This window comes from Aulostomus chinensis, chromosome 13, assembly GCF_037954235.1.
Source record: "Aulostomus chinensis isolate RoL2024-O1b breed Wild chromosome 13, RoL_Achi_v1.0, whole genome shotgun sequence".
In the NCBI taxonomy this organism is placed as follows: Eukaryota; Metazoa; Chordata; class Actinopteri; order Syngnathiformes; family Aulostomidae; genus Aulostomus; species Aulostomus chinensis.
This window is the reverse complement of record NC_141332.1, coordinates 17,896,260-17,919,184: the sequence shown is the minus strand read 5'-3', so window position 1 is coordinate 17,919,184 and position 22,925 is coordinate 17,896,260. Positions and strand designations below refer to the sequence as shown.

The 22,925-nt window shown below is 43.1% G+C and overlaps 1 protein-coding gene across 2 annotated transcripts; it reads right to left on the bottom strand.

Moving 5' to 3' along the window:
• Positions 1–75: 75 nt before the first annotated feature.
• On the bottom strand, positions 76–22,458 carry atg2a (autophagy related 2A). 2 transcript variants are annotated; one of them, XM_086221773.1, is made up of 42 exons: positions 21,928–22,458; positions 21,451–21,613; positions 21,150–21,299; positions 20,893–20,995; positions 17,712–17,856; positions 17,084–17,299; positions 16,796–16,895; positions 16,251–16,415; positions 15,778–15,920; positions 15,387–15,465; positions 14,914–15,163; positions 14,607–14,748; positions 14,354–14,452; positions 13,755–13,910; positions 13,370–13,643; positions 12,063–12,135; positions 11,778–11,952; positions 11,534–11,676; positions 11,141–11,265; positions 10,806–10,960; positions 10,518–10,650; positions 10,220–10,404; positions 9,964–10,044; positions 9,266–9,372; positions 9,089–9,181; positions 8,879–8,949; positions 7,941–8,017; positions 6,806–6,976; positions 6,373–6,499; positions 6,017–6,240; positions 5,663–5,892; positions 5,372–5,507; positions 4,605–4,832; positions 4,332–4,433; positions 3,979–4,063; positions 3,700–3,853; positions 3,535–3,604; positions 3,341–3,423; positions 3,085–3,206; positions 2,824–2,978; positions 2,397–2,555; positions 76–2,162 (listed from the first exon to the last, which is right to left on the bottom strand). In XM_086221773.1, the coding sequence occupies exons 1-42, from the start codon at positions 22,096–22,098 to the stop codon at positions 1,926–1,928; spliced, it is 6,057 nt and encodes a 2,018-aa protein (XP_086077899.1). In that variant the 5' UTR covers positions 22,099–22,458; the 3' UTR covers positions 76–1,925. The 2 variants fall into 2 exon arrangements, with proteins under 2 accessions (XP_086077899.1, XP_086077900.1); XM_086221774.1 differs by having other exon boundaries at positions 10,220–10,401.
• Between the last annotated feature and the right edge of the window lie 467 nt (positions 22,459–22,925).

The window sequence follows — 22,925 nt, the reverse complement described above, 5'->3', positions numbered from 1 at the left end:
ATAAATTATTACCAAAAAATAAAAGAAATTAAAAAAGAAATTATCAAAAATTAACAGGGACAACATTTTTCCAGTTTTTTTACTCAAACTTTTTATTTTTAGTATTAATTTTTTTTTATATTCCTTGTCTTTTTATACAGGTCATTCATACAGTTTATGATATAGTAAATAATTACACACAAGAAGTGTAACAAGCATCAACATTTCACCCTCACAGACATGCATCATGCGCACACACAAACACACTCGCACTCTCTCTTTCTTACACACAGGGACACATATCTTTTACACTTATTAAAAGATAAAAATGTAAAATATTTTTAAACCACAAAACCCCAAGTTCTCATCCATCATTGTCACAAGATTCACATCCAATCAACTCTCATTTTGAAAATAATTATGACAATACTTAGTAAATTACAAAAACATAAGGAAACATAAAAAAAGCAGGAAGGCAACTAAAGAAGTGGGCAAAGCAATTTTGCAGACAGAGCAGGCTGATTCAGATCCCGACCACTCTTCGTCTCAAAATCCCCATGGAAACGGAGAAAGAAAAAAAAAGAAGTAGGTAGAAAAACCACTTCCTGACATCAGAGTTACCGATTCACTTCAGAGAGACAAATCTGAGCCCAGATACAAACACATGTCGACGCAACAGAACTGAGAAGCTTCGAGTGTTTCTATTCAGTCAGGTGTGATTATCACTATGAGCCATTATTTTTGCTGGAAGGTTGCAGGTTTGAGGAAGGCAACAGAAGCAAGTTAAAAGGGCAATCTGCTAGATTTATGGCACAAATAGCAGCACTGAGGGCGGCAGGTGCATAGTGTTGGAAACTGAACCAAATATATGTAACTGTGCTGTCATGTCCAAGCCACTGACACATAAGAGCCTGTCAAAGAACTTAAGAGAGCAGAGCCAAATAACGTACCCATACCTAGAAGTACTACTACTTACATGGAGCTTTGTACCAGCAAGGATTACCTAGATACACTGAAGCATTCGGAGCCCTGGAGAGGATCTACAGAGAGAAAACAATTTTGTTCCCTCAATTTCATTATTTTGAGGCCACACGATATAACATTCCTTAAATCGAATGAATTAAGGACATGAGAAATAAGGTTTTCCCTCAATCATTATATAATTTTAAGAAGTTATATCTTGTGTCCTCAAATTACCTTACATGAGTGAGTTAAAAAAAAATCTCTCTGATCATTTTGGCCCTCCAGACATTTTTTTAACCACAATTTAATGATGTTTTCACACGTTATAATTTTTGACCCCAAAACAATTAAACTGAGTACAAATTAGATCTTATGGAAACAAATCAGTGAAGCACTTTATATCTTGTGGCCTCAAACTAACTAAACTGAGCAGACACTTTTTAAAGACATTTAAAAAGATACTTTTTTTTTTTTTTTAAACTATCTATGTCCGCCCCAGGGCCCTGTGGAAGTCTTGCTTGAGTTTTGGCTCCTTCAAGCCTTCTATTAACACTTTGGGACAGTGTGCCAGGAATGATACCCACAGTCCCCGACCCCAGTCTTTAGAGTGATGATGGTGTATGTCTGCCCTCAGTTGTTTTGAGAATGAAGCCGGATGATGTGAAGGCGATATGTTTGCACGCTTAACCAACAGTGAGGGGAATCTGCAATATATAATACTGAGGGGACACAAACTCACAGAACTTCTACTGAATGAAAAACAAGAATAAAATCTGTATATGAATGGAATCACGTGAAACACAGGGCATCAGTAACTGCAGCAGTAGTTAGTCATTGCCTTCTTTTTGCATTGAAACACGCAGACTCATTAGTTCATACACACATGCAATTACACATTCGAACCCTGCATTCACTGCTTTAGCTCTCCCAAATCTCTCTCAGACACACAAACACACGCACTTCTTCACATAGACAGAATGTCGTCATTCTTGGCCGTCCTCTGTACGCCACTTCAGGAAATCCTCCTTCCTGGCGTCTGGTTTGATCTGGTTCCTCATGCCACCAAGCAGATTGGAAGTGGCTTCAGAAGCAACTATTAAGGGTCGCACCACAGTGGGCGGGATCTGTCGCAGGACCCCGCCCACAGCACCAGGTAGACCCTTCTGTTCATGGCCGCGGGATGCTACATCGCACAGGGTCTGAGCCGTGTCGATCACTCCCTGTAGAGAAGACAGTCCAGAGGTATTTAGTTCCAAACACTGAAGGCATCAAATCTTTTGTTACATATTCACAAGTCACCAAGATATGATGTCAACACAGGTACTCAGAGTCAGGCTGCAATCAATGATTCGATAAATTTGTTCTTTTCCTGGTCAGTAAATTTCTGACCAGTTAATTTGTTGGCAATTAAAATATCAGAGAGAAGTAAAAATGTCCATCACAAGGAGACTGACCTCTCTCACTGTGTCGTAGGCTTTAGCTACACCTTCTCGGAGGTCTGCGGGCTGGGCAGCTCTCCGCGGCCGGTTGGAGGGGGCCCGGCCCTCGGTGATGGCATAACGATTCAATGGGGGTGTCGGAGACAGGATGTCATACACTGTCTCTGCTGTGGCCTGCAAATGTGGGAAACAAATCAACCGTTACAGTGTGATATAGAGACTGTGGGTGAGAGTTTGAGCTTTATGCATAAAATTGTAATAAATTCATTGCTATTGATGAAGTTCCTTTAGCTAATACATATTGCTATGTGTGTGATGGCTCAGGTCATTGCCGAGGTCACGTTTTTCTTTAGCAGACACAAAGATATTCAAGGTACCACATAAGTACTATCTGAGAGTTGCCATTTGTTAATCACCAGCCATGATCATCACTGAAAAGTACCTGAATCGCCTGCACCAGCCTGTTGCTGAGCTCCAGAGCAGCCGATGCTGTTGAGGTGCCGAAGGATGCTGCCCCCCTCTGGAGACCTCGGATAATGCGTCCATCTTTCCTGTACTGCTCAATGGGCAGCCAGAAGAGATCCCTCACCCCGTGGACTGGAGGGGTTGAACCAAGGAGTGAGTAAAAGCAAGTTAAAGTGATGCTTCACCACACTGAGAACAGCAGGTTTGTTCCCTGCAGAACTGATGAGTATGAACTCACAGAGCTGGACGACAGAGTGCATGGGGCCAACACCTCCCAGAATGCCTGGCAGCTGATTCTTCCTGATGTCTGTCAGCCACTCTGTGACAGCGTATTGGATCACTTTGTCGACACCGAGGAGGCTGAAACATGGCAGAAGAAACACAAACAAACTTGTTTCACATGTTTCAGCTATCTAAAAATGTGAGAGTCTTTCTCAGTCCTCAGAAATGAATTTGAAGCATCCTATGAGAACATCAGCTGTGTGTATTTCTACCCGTGTCTGCAGCAGAGCCTCTTCAGCTTCAACTCAGAACAGTTTAACTGGGCCAGGCCGATCAGAATCCCTGCAAACGTTCCCTGTGCCACCAGAATGGGATTATGGGTGTGAACACACAGAGTAACTGGATGACTGATTCATTCTTTTTTGAGTCAGGTCAAGTGAAGGGGGAGCTGGTCATAGCTTCTCACCTGCTCAATGACGACGTGCTTGCCATGGTAGTCCAGCCAGATAGGCACTTCAGAGGTGAAACGAAACTCCCTAAAAAAGATACCAGGGAGGAGCAAGGCTGGTATTAATACACAGATAGCAATAGCAGTAGTGGTACTGACCGACCACTAGGTAAATTAACGTACCGGAAGTAGATTGGCTGGTCGGAGGAGGAGGAGGAGCCAGCAGACGATGAGCTCTGTTCACTGTGAGTAGTTTCCACTGAGGCTGTGAGGTCAGGTCCCAGACCAAACGCTGGCTCCGCTTCCTCTGACACTTTTTGGGAGGGGTCTGCCTTCACTGAAAATGTGTGTATGAAGACATCAGCAGGAGATACAGTAAAACACAATGAGGTGAAATATAAAGCAACCAATCTATGTACAAAACCTGTGACAGGCAGTAAGTACTGTACAAGAAGAGTTCACCTTCAGTGGCAGGATCCACAGGCAGGTAGGGGTTAACAGAGGAAGCTAGGTTACTGAAAAAGTCCTTCAGGAAGAACAACGCATCCTAGACGAGGGAGGGAAAAGACCAAACAGGTTGGTGAGCTGTGGAGGGGTTACAAACTACACTTCCCAGAATCCTTATCCCATGGGTTATCTTTCATACAATCTAGATTTCCTCCAGTAAGATTGGCTACATAGTGGACGCAATAATGGCTGTAACTGATAAATAATGTTTGAGGTGGAGATCTGTTACATCTAAGCAGAGGAAAGGGGGGATGGTTAAATTCAATACCAGCCCTTTGAAATACTCACTGTTCAGTGATGAAACATACCTGGTCTATGTTGAGTCGTAACGGCAACAGACTGACTCTGAGACAACACTCTGGACCGCCAAGACCAGACTCTGGACACACCTGCAGGGCTTTCACCGTCAGCTACAACAATCAAACGCGGTCCGTGTTAATTATCACGAATTTCAGTTCTCACCTGTACAAATTTAAATTCATTGTTTAATTGTTTCAGCAGACTGTAAGAGATTAAATAAACCCAAGCTGCTACATTTCTCTTGAAACGGACACCTCCAACATCTGGCTTGAATAACTCACCATGTTGGAGTGGGCTCGGCGGGGCATGCTCTCGCTGGTGTAGAGGTAGAGGAATTTGTTTATTTGGGAAGAGGCCAGACGATCTCGGACCTCCAGCTCCTGGACGATGAATACCTGTCTGGAGAGGGGCTGCTCGCTGCCAGGACCCACCCCGACCCCAGCCGGCACTGACCCCTCCCCATCCTGTCCAACCACTGCCACTGGGTATGACTCATGCTGGAAGGACACCTGGGGAATGAAACAGGAGGAATGTGACAGAGGACAGGTACACTGATATGATGCAAAAGTTATTTATGGGAAGTTTTTCCTCACTTGAACTGAGGATGCTGTATAAGGCAAACATCAGAAAACAATATAGATGAAACAAGTCCTGAGCGTTTCTTATTACAGCAGGGAAAAGGAGAGCATGAGATTCAGAAATCTCATTCTTTCTTTCTTTGCAAAGCTTGTAACCATTAGGTGAGTGGTGGAATAAGAACTGACTGGCAAATGGTAAACTGGAAGGCTTCACACTCAGCTCATAAGACAGTTGGAATTTGCTGCCCCCTATTGATTTGAAAGGTGAAACACAAAGCTTGTTCACATAAGCTATGTGTTCTAGAAAATAATTTAACCCTCAAACAAACTATGGACTGTGTCTGACAGAGTGAGAGGTGAGAAAAATTTCCTCACTGTGATGGTTTAAAATGCAAATCGAGCTGAAAAACACTGCTGTACATACGCACACACACACACACACACACACACACACACACACACACACACACCTTGGTGAGCTGGATCTCCATCAGCAGGCTGTGTTGACGGCCGCTGCCTCCAGCCCAACGCCAGGAGTTCTGTGGACGTGAGGAACCAACAGAACGGGAGGGAGAGCCACGAATACCAGAAGGGACTGAGCGACCCCTGGATGGAGGAAGAGAGACAGTATAGAGAAATAATAAGGAAACAAACTGCAGGCAGTTAAAAAACATGCAGACCATTTAAGGGGTCTCACACATAGACTTTACTTGGGCAGTTGCCCAGGTATATAAAAGGTGTGTATAAAATATGTGTTTCACCTATTTGCATGCTGGGCATGAATGGACAAGGTCTTTCCACCAAAGTCCTTGCCCCCATAGAGATGCCAGACCACAGAGATCTCCCGCAGCACCACCCTGCTCTGGGGTACTGGGAAGCGGCTAGGAGCACGGAGCAGGTCTGAGCTGCCTCGCGGCCTCGAGAAGTGGCTGTCCTTCACCCGGATGGGCCCCTCGGCCAGAAGAGTAACCACGGGCTCGCCATCTCTGGGCTGAGGGAGGACAGTGTGGGCGTTTAATAAGTAGTAAGATGAATTGTACAGGAGTGGGGGAAGCTACTGGAGAAGAAGCAGATCACAAATAGACAGTAAAGTTAAAGTGAACAGTCAGACTCACAGGAATTCCCATGCCAGGAGCCTCGAGGATGCAAAAGTCATCATTGTCGGTGGAGCCATCAGACTCTTCTTCTGACATCAGATCCGCTTGTGCTTCTGTCGCTGTTGTAACCAGTCCATCAAGCTCTGAGTCCTCCGTCTGCAGCACGGAGGGGTTGTGCTTTGAGGCTTCACCGGGGAACAGGTAGACAGAGACGGGGGAGCCTCTTGGCATGGAAGGTGAACCTGGACATAGAACCTAGGGTCCATCAGCGACTTCATCTTCTTTACAGTGACTAAACATTGTGATGAACACAGAAACTTGCAACATACAGATGTAAAGTAAGTTGTAAGGAGATGAAGTGATCTCTGCAGTACCTGAATCCGAACACTCTTCTTGGTGGCTCTTCTCTGTGTCAATTAAGGCATCAGCCAGGTCATACTGGTTGATCTCAGCAGTTTCAGCTGGCGGGCAGGGCAGCACTGACGCAGGGCTCTCAGACAGCTAACAAAACAAAAATATCACACTGAAATTTTATGCCCTTTTTACATGACTTTATACAACAATTCTGTTCTCGCTGTGCTAAAAATAATTTCTACTCCAGTCATCATCATTGCAAAGGAAATTTCATATAAAAGACTCTTGGTAATCCTGGGTAAATACCTTAGCTGAGTGCATAATATCTAGTACTGTAAACAGACAGCACTTTTAGCACTATCTGTTGCCTACATTTATTACATAAATATCTATGTATTACTATTACTTGTCAATGTTTGTTCACATTAATTGGAATGAACGAATAGTTGTTACCGGTAGTTTCTGTCCGGCGATTTCTGTTGGTGAGGCGTGTCGTGGTGGGGGATGCAGATCACCCTGGGAGACCAGGTACTGCAGCATATTGACCAGGGCAGCACACGAATCAGCACAAGTGTGGACGTGAACCACATTGTTGGAGCAGCGGAGCTCAAACAATGGCTGAGACTGGGGAAACAATCAGGGCACACAGCACTTCTTGATAAACCTTATCGGTATATATTCACACATGGTATATTATGGACACTGTATGTACTGAGCTAGATATTTTACCGTGGAAAAACTTATAAAAATACATACAAGACATACAATACTACGAAAGCTGGCACAGAAAAGCGATAGAGCCTTTGAGTCTGTATGACAGGTCTGGCGCAGGCAAATGGACCTGCAGACATATCAGCATTGTTACACATATCAGACTTTAACTGAAACTCCTCATCACAAGTGTGCTTATGACCAAAAGCAGCATTACCCTCTGAAGCAGGCTTGAGCAAGGCCCTTAAACTCAAACCACTCCAGCCAGGGCTGCACTGGCCATCTGGTGGATGTGCTTTTTTAGACCCAAACACAATTTTTTCTTTTCTGACCAGCCCATATAAAGTTAGATTAGCCTCATTTTTCTCCTCCAGAGAGCCTCTATCTATCATCCAACATCCTTTCTCTATACATTAAATGGTTCAGTCCTGCCTCAGGATGGTGTTTGCGATGAGGGCGTTTCTGTAAAAGAGTCTTCCTCTGCTCTCAGTGAACCATCCCTAAATAAATAGAATATTTCTCCCCCTCGAACTTTCTTAACTTGTTACAGACCCTCTGAGTGACAGCTGTTATGAGTGTTGAGGGATGACATGTTTATTGTTGCCTTGTCAGTTCACATTTCACTTTCAGATGAAGAGTGATAATTGAGAGCTGAGATTACAGTGAAACGCCATTATAGTAAAACCAATATTTATAAACACAAAGCCTGTGCTTGTTTTAGTTTTTCTCATTGAAGGAAACTCAACAAAATTATAATGTTTTGTGTATGTTCACATTTTTTTGGCTATCCTGGTCATTTTCTTTTCTGTGGCAATACATAACTGCGGGGTGAGAATGGCAGGGAAAGAATGTATGTAAACAGATGGCCAGCACTCACCAGCTTGCCCGTATCGCTGCCTTTCCATGTGGTTATGGCGAGCTCCAACAGGTCAATGTCCAGAACACAAACATAGTCTGGGTGACACAAAGAGATACGTTGGTTTTTTTGACAATGATGCCCGTTTTATATCACAAATATCAACAAGGCCTTTCATGACAATTAGGTTCCAGTGAAGACTGTGACGATGGTCATATCAGCCGACCTCGATATTAACAATTGTGTTTGTGTGTGTTTTGTATACATAAAAATGTCACAAACACGCTTCTGTCCTTTCATCTGCTCAGCAAAGTAAGTCAACTAAAAGCTCACTGGACACAAAACCATCCTGTAAGGATGGAGACGAGCCGTCCCGCAACTTTGCTATACAGATTATTTTCCCAACAGTGCAAATATAAACATGTCAGCATGAAATCACATGCCAACAGGTAGAGTAACTGGCTATATAGCGTAAGACAAATAGCCATTCATCACAGAAAAAAAAAAAAAAGAAAACAGCGTTTAAATGTATGCTTCTTAGGTTATGTTTGTACAGGCAGTGCAAACCGCCAAAGAAAATGTAAATCTTCCAAACTGCCACTCCAACTTTGAACGACAATGTGAAAGACGACATTCTGAAGGAGATAAGAAGTTTCCTTTTTACTGTCGACAGTTATCTGGTCAAACTCAAATACAACCACAAACATGAGTCTGACCAAGATTACATAACTGTAGTCAACCTGTACTTACAGAAGCCCTTCAGTCTACTTCAGCATTTCGTAATTATACCTCAATATTTTTTCCACTTTAAAATGTCTAGATATTCTTAAGATAAGTGTGTCTCAATGTGGAGGGGTGTGCTTGTACCACTCTGCTTTTATATTATCATTATGTAAGTGTCTGTTCCACTAACTACGTCATATCTGCAGATGATAGAACACGTGTGTCACGTGACTTACCTCTCCTCAGGTCCACTACTTCAGTCTCACATTTGTCAGAGAGGTAGAGAGCAGAGTCATCCAGGATGAATCTAAAAACAACGTAATAAAAACACGACTTAAGACAGCAACAAGAAATAAAAACAAGAGTAATATCACGCTGATTTTCAGTCCTGTACGTTTTATTCGTTTGTTGGAGTTTGTTAGTGTTCAGATGGGGGTTAGGTGTACCTGAGGTGGAAGGTGGCAGTGTCTACGATGATATTACTGGACAGAGAGAAGGACTCTGCTGTGAACAAAACTCGCAGTGGCAGATACAGAGGTCTGAAAAAGAACACAGCGGAAGGAGAACAGTGAAATATATATAATAGGATTTTACCACAACAGTAACATTGTTCACGCACACACCTGTAGTCAACAGCACAGGTAGCAAGGTGTGTGTGGAGGACAGTGATGACGGCAGGGGCCGTGTATCCCAGAATGGGGTCATCAATGACATCCAGGAAGTCAACTAGCTGTAAAAAAAACACACACAGAACAAATTAAATCATCCCTCCAAAAAAAAAAAAAAATCTTTACTGCTATATTGCTAGTAGCTGATTTTTGCTTTGTTGATAACCATCAACCAATCAGCAAGACGACAATAATGATGTTTATATGTCCCAAAAGTGATGTGAAAGAAGGTTCAGCTCAAGACTGTGAATTTATGTGTACTTTCTTGTTTTGCTGAACCTGCTTCACGTGTAAGTCATTTCCATCTCAAATGTACCTCATAAATTGTGCTTGAATATCAAACAATAATAAGCCAATTAAGAGCCTTTGTTTGTGGGTTGCACAAAGGTGAAAGTTGCAGCTTAATTTCAACTCCAGTGCTACTTCACCACTCTGGACCACTGCTGCTGGATAAATGTAGAACCCCTTCCTGTACACTACCACATCCATACATTTCTATTTCTGTATGAATGTGGAATGTAAAAAATGTTGGTCGAGGGAAAGAAGAGGCCCTTTTTGAATATGAGGGGCAAAGCACTTTTTAGCATGGTCAGAACATGAAGAGATGCAGGGAAAATATTGCATACAAATGTGAGGTGACTTGTTTCTTTTACCTGTTCATGCCAGCTGTGATTGGTTTGTGTCACATAATGTCGCATGGTGGCACCTTGCAGTCGAAGGGCAACAAGGAACTCCTGGAAGGAGTCACAAAAACCATTTAATTTTCATCGTGCACCAACTTAACATTGAGGTGTATCAAGGTGGAGATGTGTGTGAATGAGATCAAGAATCATCATCAAGCCTGTTCAACATTTTTTTGAATGAGCAGCAACACGACAGATTTGGTGCGTCGTCGCGGCAAATGCATACCTTGACATTCCTCTGCGGATCCAGAGTGATTTTGATGGCGGTGGACAACATCTGTGAATCGCTTTCCCTGCCGCTCACACTGCTGACTCCGACCTCCGTGGGGTAAATGGTAGGATCCAGGCACTTTGGAGCAGTGAAGCTGGGCATCTCTAACCGCTCTGGAATGGCGGTGTGTTTGACCACTGCTGTAGTGGTGAGGGAGGAAAAACAAAAAACATACATACAATTTTGCATACATGACATGTGTATTCAGAGTGATTAAAGCAAACATGTTTTTAAAGTATGTGATCATGTGCACCTCGATGGTAGAGTTCCACTTGTCTGCTCTCCAGACACAGGAAATTGAGATTTGGGTCATTCTGGTGCTGTGCCACACTGAACATCTTCCCTCCTTCAAGGTCAAGCACAATTTCTCCATGATTCTGGTCCTCCTAAAGTGATTAAATAAAAACGGTCACGAAACTCACAAATCACTTTATAAAAATGAAAACATGTTTGCGAAATATCTCCTACATTTGATAAAATCAACATTCAGTGAGAGTGCTGTTTTTTCTAATTTAAATTATTCTCTCATGGATTGACTCACTTTCTTGTCCGTCCTGGCTTGAAGACGACCTTTGCCGATAAGAACCGTGAGGGAGAGGAGGCTGAGGTTGTGGTTGAGGTGGGAGGCTGACTTCGTCCTCCCAGCTGATTCACTGGCCAAGTAGAACTGAGCTTCATCCTCTTCTGAGTCAGAGTCTGCAGCACAAAGAGCAGATGGAAAAACCTGTTTGATTACCAAAAGATGTTTTGGCAGACTACCTCCAAGTTCTGGCTCAGATAACAAGAGACAAATATATACAAATGGATTTCTTAGTTTACTGTCATGACTACTACATGTACAGGTTAATGATGCTTCTCCATTATAACTGAACTCACCCAGTCTAAAAGCTGATTTGCAGAGCTGGAACTCGTCATTATGATGATGGCGGCGGTGCTCGGGGCTGTGGGCTGAGGAGGGAGGAGGGGGAGGTGGCTCCCACATCAACAGGTCATTATTAATCCTGTGAAGGGTATTAATCCAGTTCAGTCTTACTACTGATGTTTAAGTCCAAAAACAGCAACAGAACAAAGCTGGCAGCCATTTCTGACAGCATTAGCAGTGACATGAAAAACATAAAAAAATGTTTGGTAAAGAAGGTAAAGTGCATCTCGTGACCAAGAAACTCTGGGTGCAATAAAATCTTATAAGATTAAAAGAAGAGCTTCTATTCTTTGTTTTAAAAATATTCAACCATTTAATCTCACATCCAACCAACCCTCCTGACCTACCTGTTGTAGATGCTCTGGAAAGCCTGTTTGCTGGGCAGTAGGATATAGGCCAGTGGCAGGCTGATGTCCACCGCACACTGACATTGAGCCACGCACTGAGCTTGGAACTGCCGCATCTCCTCCGGGTCGGCTGGGATCACCATCTACACCAACCGAGGATGGTTGAGTTAGTGCTGGCATCCTGACAAGATGGCTGAAAAATGACATGTGTATGTAAAGAAGCAGAGCATTTTTTTCCACACACCTCCTCAGTCTCAAACATGGTGCGGTTTGAGGAAAATGGCGAGCTGGTTTTGTCATTGAGTTCACAGTGGCTTTCGAAGAAGGCGGCGCCCAGGTCTCTGGCGAGGCTCAGGTTCATTCCGGCCAGACCTGCTGTTTGACCCTGAGCTTCACCTCCTCTCACACGGACCGATATCCTGAGCAAAGCATGGCAAAAGACTGACTTAGGAAGGTAGTCCAGCGTATACAAATGACTCAAGTTAGACAGAAGAACATCAAATTAGCATTTATATTCTTTGCCACTAACCTGGGCAACGATTCACGACTCTTCTTCACTCTGATACAGGGGAAGGAGCCTCCCTCCCAGCCCTCGTATGACCCTAAATATAAACAACAGATTCATATGGTAAAAGATTTGGTTGAACCACAATTTACAACTCTGAACAGTAGCATATGAAAGTCACTTTCATATTTTTAAATAAGCGACAAAAAAAACATAGCTCACAAACTTAGCCGAGATACTGAAGCTATTGAACATCAAACTAGAATAGAAAAAAGCATCTGCACAAAATTCTCAATCTAAATTTTGATGTAAAAAACCCACGATAATCCCAAACAGCATCTTATCCAGTGAATGGCTCAGATTTCTTCATTTACACTACAAAAAAAGGTAAGCCAAAATAAAAGAAATAAATTTAGGCAAATTACTTGTGCACTTATCTACTCATGCAGCCAAGAACTTATTTTTGAAGTGATGAAGTGTGAGGAGACAAGGAGACAATAGCTCAGAATTATATTTTCCAGTTTATAAGGTGCACCTTGATAGGTCTGTCTCAACGTTCCACAGTTCTTTTATTCAACTCATTTGTCAAGATGAAGAAAAAAACAAAACAAAACCATCCAGACATATGATGGTTTCAGTCACAGATTCAAATATGGAGGAAGTGCAGGTCTGTGCTTTGTGGTTCTGCCGAGCTGCACGAATACTGAGAGGTCGAACACAGTAGAACCCAGTACAGTTCAACACCACAAATTACAGCCTCCAAATGACCTTAAAATAAATCACACTTCATGAAGGGAGGATTTATTGCATGTCTGTCGAATTAAACCCAACCTGTCTGCGGTAGGGTTACCACGCTCTTGAAGTACTGCAGCAGCTTAAACCTAAAAGACACTGGAATTTTTCTTGAGTATTTTAATCTTATGTGACTTTCTATTCAATTCAATTTATTTGACCTTTGTAGTTAAGACTTTATATTAGATTAGGATTTTAAAAACCTGCCGCTGATAAACATAATTCATTTTTTCAAGAAGAATGCATGTTGCAGCAGCTCTGACATGCAAATTGTGTCTTATTGCCATCTACTGACTAAAACCAGAACTGCACTGGAGACAGCCACAGGTGAGGCTAGGTAAAAACCAGATTAAAAACTTATAGATTTGAGTTTTAGCAGGGCATGATTACTTTCATAGAGAGACTATATTCTACTATATACCACTATTATTTCTTGCTTGCTTTAAGATATCTATAATTCGAGGATTTTTAGCCTGATAGTTGCTCTTAATATGAATCAATCAAGACAAATTAATGGATGTGGCTGTGTGTGTTCCCACCATGCAGGTCAGTGAAGGAGGCCTCCAGCAGCTGGGTGAGGCAGGGGGCCCACGGCTGCCCAGGAGCAGGCTGCTCCCTCTGGAGATCTGGGGCTTCTTGGTGCTTCAGCTCCAGCTCTGTAAGCTCCAACACAAGCATCTCCTGCCGCACCGCCCTCTGGGTCAGAGGATGGCGCTCGGGGAACGGCCGCAGGTCAGGTATGGGGAAACGAAGCCTGAGGATGGCATGTGGGGAGAGGAGGGAGAAGGAGGAGCACAGCTCACTGCTCTGGGTCTGAGAGAAGAAAACAAAAAGTCTCTTAGTGGTCAAGCTGGCTGAACGTGGATTGTAGGAGAAGTGCACAGATTTTCCATATGAGGGAATATAATGCATGACAGGCGCCACCTGCATGAGTCCAGGTCCAACAGCATCTGAGGGACAGTGGCTGAAAGCCTTGCTCAGGTTTCCCAATCGACTGAGGATGTCAAGGTCCAGCTCGGCACTCAGCTCTGCTAACTCCACTCGCACAACACTGTCCCGCCGCACCACCCGCTGTTTGCCCTTCCAACACATGCAAATGCACTCATTTAATGATCTTAATCGATTATTAATGTGCAAGAATTCTAAAAATAAACACACAGAATGAAATCAGACACAACGCTTTTATTTCTACAGCAATTGTCCATTAGTTTCCACCAACGAATGTATTTTTGTCGACATCAGTGAGCATTTGTTCTCTGGGTACAGAATGTGAAGTTCATTTTTAATAGACACGACACCTAAACAAGAAAATCTCTGTTACTCTTCATTTTTGCCTGGCCAGCTCATTTTCACTCCTCGCACATACGCACAGCCCCCACAGGAACACACCCACTATTTAGCATTTTCCAAAATGCAGTGGAGAGGAAGGCTCAACCCAGGGGGTCAGTTACTCTTAAATATGCAATACTCAGGACAAACATGTTTAAATGGACAGGCGCCAGTGTGTGTTTGTATAGAAATACCTTGCGCATGTGTTTTTCAGTGATGCTGTGATGCAGTTGGGCACAGGGTCTCGCCGCAGCTCCCACTGTGAACAGACCAGCCTTCTGGAACTGGAGCAACTATGAGGAGGAAGAGACAAACAGAAAACAGAAAAGTTTAGTCATAATCTTTAAAGACGATGATTTTAATTACTCTCAATTGTATTTTTAAAATGTGATAAAATCTGCAGTGTGGTGAGACTAAAAACAACACAGAAAGGAAGAGTTTTTGCACCTCGCTGTACTGAGGTTTTCCATCCTCCCAGAGGCACTCCAACAGTTCCAGTCTGCTGAAGGAAAGGTCAGAGGTCACCGCCCGACTGTGGCGTCTCCCACTCCGCATCTCACAAGCAACTTGCACTGCTGCTCCTGTCACTCTGGGAGGAGGATCAAAGATCAGATGTCTCAGCTGTGAGAACCATGCAGAGGTGGCCACAACACAACACTAAAACATCAATTCTAATTTCGATAAATTCAAATAAATTTGCTAAAATAAAAAGAGATGGGAACATGAACGCTGATACACCTATGAAATTTTCTACCTTAGATGGGAGTGAGGGCAGGCCTTGGCAAATCCACCTCTCAGATGGTGGAAGTCTCTCTCGCTGAACATGCTGTCCTTAAAGAAAGTGAGCTCCCGAAAAAACACCTGAGACACCTGAGCCAATGAAGAGGCTCCATCCCCTTTAGCAGGTGGGTCCTCCTGCAGCAGGGTCAGGGTGAGTCCACCGAGAGTCACACGAAGCAAAGCATCCGGTTTCAGCTGCTCTGACTGGCCGCTGTGTGAGCGTCCTGCACAGAAGGAGACAACACTGACACATGATGAATAGCTCTTTAAAGTGGTACATGCCGGTTGTTATTGTTTTTAAGTGTATTTATTCAAAGAAAAAACTTAAGAGCCTAACAACCCTACATGTTACTGTCTATTTCTCTTGTTCATTACTTGATTTTGGCCCCAAAGATTCACTCATTGCACCGCAAAAAAACATTTTATTCAGAAATGCAGTGGTTGTACTTCTGATTCCATGGCTGGTTTGTGGTAGACTTGACAGACAGCCGGCGACAGGATACCTCCTGGGACAGTTCATCATGCCCTGAGAGGGAACATATTGGGGTTATTAACTAATCAGATACAATTTGAGTACAATTAGACATTCTGTGCTATGGTTTTGTAAATACGAAAGGGGAAGCACAAATTTATAACGTGCTTGCGTTGCTTCTATCCAAACGTTTAAAAAAAAAAACCATAAAGAGATAGAAATTTAACATGATAAATACTATTGTTCCCAATGCTGCCAATTTAATGAGATTAATAATTTTTGCTTGTTATGCTATCAACATGTTACACGTAACAACAGTTACAGTGCAGCTGCTGAACTTTATACACACACATAGACAGACTATACCTGTGCTGACAGTGCAACAGGCTGAGTGAGGCTTGCTAGACTGTGTGTAGAAGACTCCATGTCACTATCTGACAGCTCGCTGCCAGAGCGCACCGATGTCACGCTACTGTTCATCCCTGCAGGACCCATGGAGTAAAACATTTCTGCAGACACACACACATGCATGCGCACATACACACACGCAAAAAGTGACAAATAAGTTAAATATAACACACAAACACATCATCAAACTTAGCTGAAAGGGAAGGAGAAGCAGGTGTGTTTTTAAAGTCATATTTAGAGCACATCATTTCATGTTCAAAGGGAACAAAATCTAGGAAATCAGAGCCATTAAAAGAAATACAAAGCAAATGTCTTTCTGAGAATGTCTGCTGAAGGAGAGACAATTGTGCTTCAGCACGGTACAATGTATCCAGCCAAGTGTGAATGCATTCGACAGGCATCTTAGACAGATTAGAAGTGGACCAGCGTACCTCCATTCTCCAGACTGGTGACGTAAGGCTCCAGGTCAGAATCAGCATCTAAGTCCCTCTCCCTGGGACTGGAGCCTAATTGCTTGCTGAGGTCTTCTTCAATCATGCGCAGGTCATCCGAGTCTAAAGGACGGCTGTGTACCCCCTTACACTTAGACTCTGGCTCTGGGGTAGAGGACAGAGGTAAGAGATTTTCAGTGTACGATAAATGTCTCAGAAAAATCATGGCATACTGTATTACATGATTTCTATCAGTGACAGAGACTCTTAAGAGAAGCTGAAACTTTTTTTTGTGTGAGTTTATGATAGAAACTTGAAAGATGTTTTACGAATGAAGAGTGTCCTATTTAAAAAAAGGATTGAGGAGGAAAGACCAAGTTTTGGATGTTTTAGGCCAATGCACAAAGACATCCCAACTTTAAATGTCATACCTCAAAGACAGTTTATTGCTGCAACTTAATTGCGTCAGTGTTGGCCTCAGACATCAAAAATATGAACCCAGATTGAGGTTCATGCCCGGTGTTACACAGTGTGTTTTGCTGTACCAGTGTCAATGCAGAGAGCTGCAAGCAGGTCTGTCAGATGAGTTATCTGATCTGGAGACAGCAGCATGTGGACACAGCCCACCTTCCCATCCAACTCCAACTGAATATAAAAAGACAAGAGTCTGCAGTCGTCAATGTGAGAGGGCAACTGTATTTTTATGATATAGGATATAGTATTACACACACACACACACACACACACACACACACACACACACACACACACACACACACACACACACACACACACACACACACACACACACACACACACACACACACACACACCTTTGGTCCAGGCAGCATGTCGTTCTGTTTGATCTTGACGGTGGTCTCAATGAAACCGGAGCAGCTTCCTATGAGCAGCGGCTGAGATGGTGGACAGGAAGGAACAGTCAAAGGTGTTCTCTCTTCTTCTTCTTCTTCCTCCTCCTCTTCCTCCTCCTCCTCCTCCTCGCCTTCACTAGCCGTAGCCGAGTTTTGGTGGTCCTCATCAGGAGGACCCTAACAAAACAAGACAATCTTTGACCATTTGCAGTCCTCAAAAACATTCGTCAACTGTCCTGATATCGGAGTCAAATACAAAAAGAACATTTCATTTTATATGAGAAACACAATATTAGAGGGCTACTCTTGAACAAGGCTTTACAGGACAAAAGTGAGCTTGAGCTTGTGTTACGGTTATATTTTGCACTTTCTGACACTATCTATCAAGAGAAAAAACAAATATTGAATGCTGTCTGTACCCATTTCTTTGGTTTAAAAGTGATTTTAGTGGGACTATATTGGGTTTATAAAAACGTGAATTAAATAGGTAGCATGTGAAACAAAGATAATATACATGGGACACAACATAAGAGAGAACCAAACATGAAGCTAGAGGATGAAATTTGACTGTTACTGAGGTGTGTGTCACCTGTGCGGTTCCCATGCTGTCATAGAGCAGCTGCACAGCACTCAGCTGGAGGATCTTGTGCAGGAAGGCGGGCGGCTGGTGGATGTCGACAGGCACGGCAGTCTGGCTGGCTGGGTCTCGCACCGCCTCGTCAAAGTACTCCAGCCTGGAGCACATCATCAATAACTCAGTTAACACAAGAATGAGAGACCGAGCGTTGTTTCTGCATTGTGTCGAGCCACAGACCGGATTAAAGATTTAAATTTTGACAAACACACAATACAACTACTGGAGGACAGAAACCTCAAGACTGATAATATAGATTTTGCAAACAGTGTCAAAACTTACAAATATGACAAGTGTAGTCTGTCATGTCAAGTCAAGTCAGGAACCTGTACCACAGCTCACCTGTATGTGACAGGTGAATTCACGTGTGCTTCTTTTTGTACATACTGATCTTTATCATGAAGATACATCAAAGTCGCGCTCCACTCAGAAATAGTTTCTCTTCTTGCATCGCATTGTTTCATGCAGTAATACTGTCAGACACATTATTGTAGAGTACATATTCACACATGTGAGAGGATGTTTAAATCTTTCAATCTCAATGCCTCTCTTCCTTCTTACACGTGTTATTGTTACTGATCTTTTGTCATTTTTAATACTATCACTGTTTTGGATGCATATGCTGTACATAATGCTCATTTTCCATGTTGATTTTCTTGTCCTTCCGATTAGTTTTATCACTGAAGTCACTCTTTATTCTTCACTTTATTGGACTGTGCTGCACATTCACAGCAGTTACACTAATTTCATGGGCAGGATCAATAAAGTCTATCATTGGCCTCCATCTATGTCCTGCTTCTTCTCCTAAGTGCCTTCATCTAAGGAGAGATGATCAGAAGGATCAGACGCCTCCTGTTTATCCAACACAGCACCGCTCTGACATGCTTAACTGCGTTCAAATTGTTGTGATGACAGAGTCTACTGGATGGTGACCCTTGATCAACACAACCATCCTGAGCAGCTTTGTCAATATGCCAGGAAAAACAGGGTTCAACCGTGTCACCGTAACACTCGTTCTAAAATACCACCCGAGTCACAGCACATGCGGGTCGTACCAACAGTAGCTACAAGTGAAGGAGAAGCAAGGAATTGTCTCACTTCAAGTCAACATTAAATCAATGCTCTATTGGGCTTTTGGGTTCCTTCCTTTTCCCTGTTCCTAGTACCAGGTGTTCTGGACTACTGCACTTCATTTTGCCATAAAAAGCTGGACTGAGCTAAGATGGCCTGAGCCACATGTAGCCACATTATATTTGTAGTGTGAATGCAAATATGACCTGGGCCTCACTGAGTGATCGCCCTTCACCGTGAGCAGAAGTGCATGCTCATTACCATAAAAACGCCTGAAAATGTTGCAAAGTCTATAAAGAAATAATGAGTATATCAAACATCTTAGCGACTAGGTTAATGCAAGAAATATTATATTGTTAAACCAATGAAATTCCCATTTTTTAACGTGTCGAGAAAACATAACATTATAATGCAATAATAACACATTTTAATGGGATCCTGATCCCCCCATAAAAAGCCTAGTGTGGCAACAATGTGCTGCCTTTGATAATGAACATATTTCGTGTTTTGGGTGAACCATCCTTTCAAAAGGAAGTGACAGTGATACTGACAGCTGCCATTTAAATAAAAGCATTTGATGTTCGAAAATGGGAACAATAAATGTGTTTATGGAGGAGAGAAGTGAGATGTGATCGCCTGAGATGCACGCAGAGACTCATAGCAATCGCAGGTGTGAATATAGAGCTGTCCGCCTGCGATCGGATCCCCCAGGACGCACGTTTATATCGGGTCTGAATGAGCTGACTCACTAATAGTTATTGTTCCATCAAAAATACAGAAAAAAGTCCTTCAATCACCAAGAATTAAAATAACTTAAAATAAAACCACAGTAAGCACTATTCCATCCATCCATCCATCAATGGGAACCAGACAAAACCTTCCGTTTAAACCTTGCTCATTGTTACACTTAGGCTGTTTGACACTACAAGGCCAAAGAATGCAGGTTCCGACCAGCGCAGGGGCCTCTTCTCCTTATCTGCTGACACCACATCAGCACAGAGAAAATGAAAGCTAATTCTTGGCCTTCATTTTGCTCTCCACTAACGGTAATAAAAGCGCTAATGTGGGAGTGCAGTAATATTTGTGATCACACATTTGCACACGCACATCACGGTGCTAAGAAGGAGCTGAAACTGAAAACGTTTCATATTGTGCCAGCACCTTCACCCTCCACCATCTTCAAATGTTAGGTGCACATAGCTAGGATTTCATATCAGAACACTTCTGGAGTGCAGTATTCCTCATTAATTACAATATAAAACACTACTTTATTATTTGTGTTACACTGGATCCTTTTGTGTGGAGAAAATACTTTCCCTCTGATGTCCTCCAGCTGCTCTGCCTCAACACGTGCGAATTACGAAAGTTAACTGAGGACCTTAGCATTATTTGTTGCTACATTGATAGTTAAGCGCTGTTAACTGCGCTGGCTAAGCATTAGCTAACCTTCACGAGAATACCACTGGACCACATAACTGGAAACTATCAGGAGTGTCACAAGAGGAAGTGTGATTTATTTATGTTTTTTATAATTTTCAACAGTTTTCTCTGTTGATTGAGATCATGTTTAAGTGTGTACATCATCAATATTAACATATCGGCAACATAAGAGCAATTATAGCGCCTCTGAAGCTGCATTTAAAGGCTGATTTCTATCTGCATTTATTGGTAAAATAGTGATATCTGTCCCTTCTTGCATTTCAAAATACAGTATGTTCACAGTGAATTTCATAACTTTGTAAAACTGCATATTTATCATAGAATTAAGAACACGTGTAAAGTGGTGTAAAAACTGAAAAATATGTATCCAACAAACGAAGCCTGACCTAATGAAGACTGTGACCGTATGTGGAGAGTCTTACTGCTGACCACTGACTAATAGATGCAGGACTGCATCATGACAAAAAACCCGTTAAAATACCCCGGCATAAAACCAGATACAGCAAACAACATGAAAGAACAGTGGTAATCAAAAGGTCTTTGCACTGAGAGAGAGAAAAAAAAGTCCTCCTGTTTTTCTTTTCTGCAGCATTTGAAGAATGTTGACAAAAAAGCTCCAACCTACCGTTTGATGTGCACCTCTAAGGCAACGCCTGTTTCCAGGTCCAGGGGCTGGTGCTCGATGCGGACAATGGTGTCAAGGAAGGTTACTTTAATACGACGAAGAACTGCGCACACAAGCAAGATGGGGAGACAGATATAACTTCACCAGCGTGTTCAAACAATCTTAAATGTGTGGTTTAATATTGGGTTTCCCATGAGAGAACTATTCTCGGTATCACTGAGGGATTACTTGTTTACGTGATTTTAGCTTAAACTCACCCGTCTCAATGGTTTGTGCAAACATCTCAAGCCCCTCTAACGGGGCAGGTGGCTCCTCGGATGCTTCTGGGGGGTCCTTCAGGCACTCCTGAGCCAGCTGCATGCTGGAGGTCATACTTGATGACCAGCCTTGAGAGTCCCAACCCCCACCTGGGTGAAAACATAACCACATTTGACTGAGTTTTTGTTTTTTCCCCTCCCAATCATCAAAACATTGAGCGCCATGAGTGCACTTCGCTGGACTCAGTAATAGTTTGGAGGAGAGGGGGACAGAGTTTTCCAAAACTGCCGTTGAACTTACTGGTCCGATACTTGGGTCGACATGTTATCTGGAGACCAGACACTTCTAAGGTGCAGTGATCAGTGAGCAGAGCTTGCCAAGGGATGGTCACTGCTATGCTGCTCACGAAACCATCCACTATCTCCAGAGGAGCGCCAAGAGACTCCAAAAGCTCATTGACCGCCTGGAGTAAAGAGGAGGCAGTGAGTGACAAAGAAGACATAAACACCAAAGTATCACTGGGTTCATTTTTTTTCATCTCATATGAAATGTCTGTAATATTTATTAGGACTGTGACAGCTAATATGATGATGTCCTTTCCAGAAGTGCTTCCTCGAAGAAATGCGAGCTTGGCTGACAGCATGACGTTAGAGATTGTTGTTGAACTCCAGTGCAGTTGCGAAACAGTCAGAGGACCACGAGTCCGACACAAACACACCACGAACGGCCGCGCTGGTGGGAAAGTTGACCGCAACTCCCCGCGTTTCCAAAACTCACCCAGACGTCGAGGTTGATCTCCTTGATGACCCCGCTGCCATTGTACAGGTCCAAGCCAAGCTGGTCTAAGCTCAGGCGTTCTTGCAAAAAGTGACCGAGGTAGTGCTGTAGGAGGTATCGACAGGCCCGCTTCTTGATTGAGCCTGACCAGGGGAAAAGCCAGCGAGACATAGGGCCAGAGAGAGCAGGGAGAGGGAGCGAAGAGGTGGCGGAGGAGAACGAGTGCGAATACAATCCTCTGGCAACTGCATAACAGGCTAACACAAAGTGGGCAAAAAACAGGAATGAGCCACAGCTAGCTAGAGGGGGCTAGGGAAGGGGTAAATCGTAACTCTACTTCTCCCTGGGCTTGATACAAAAACTCGGAAATCCTTTGTGTCAGGACCGACGGGAGTCTGCCGCTGCCTGACGACACGCTACTCCAAATGTCTGCTGCTGTCTCGGCTCATATTTTCGGCAGGTTGGGTCGAATTGCGGCGACAGGTCCTGTTGGTGTCTCTCTTGTTACAGGGTTGTTTATTGTTATCATACGCCAACTGATGGTATGGCGAACACGTCCGTGCGTCATACGTCACAGTGACGTCACAATTCCCGGAAAAGGAAATATCAAGCAAATCGAGGGGCCATCTTTGTAAGGACAAAATTTCAAAATCTAAAGTCATGGTGATAAAAAATAAAACTATTAACAAAAGGGTTATGTATTAACAATTCAAGCGCAACAATCGACTCAAGTTAGACGTGAAAATATCGTATGCATCTATTTATCACGTCAACAGTAAAAAAATATATATATAACAGCTGTCTTGCTGATTTCCGCATTATTTGACCTCTGCTTTTATTGCAAGAAAACAAAATACTGTTTAAGGTCAGTAGTCACTGTGCTCCTCCCCGTTTTATTAAATTTGTTTGATGATCCTAATTCAGCTTTTTGTCTGGTCCAAGGTCCAGTGTTATGCCCAGAAATGTTTGACAAAAAACAAGTATACTGACTCAAAATT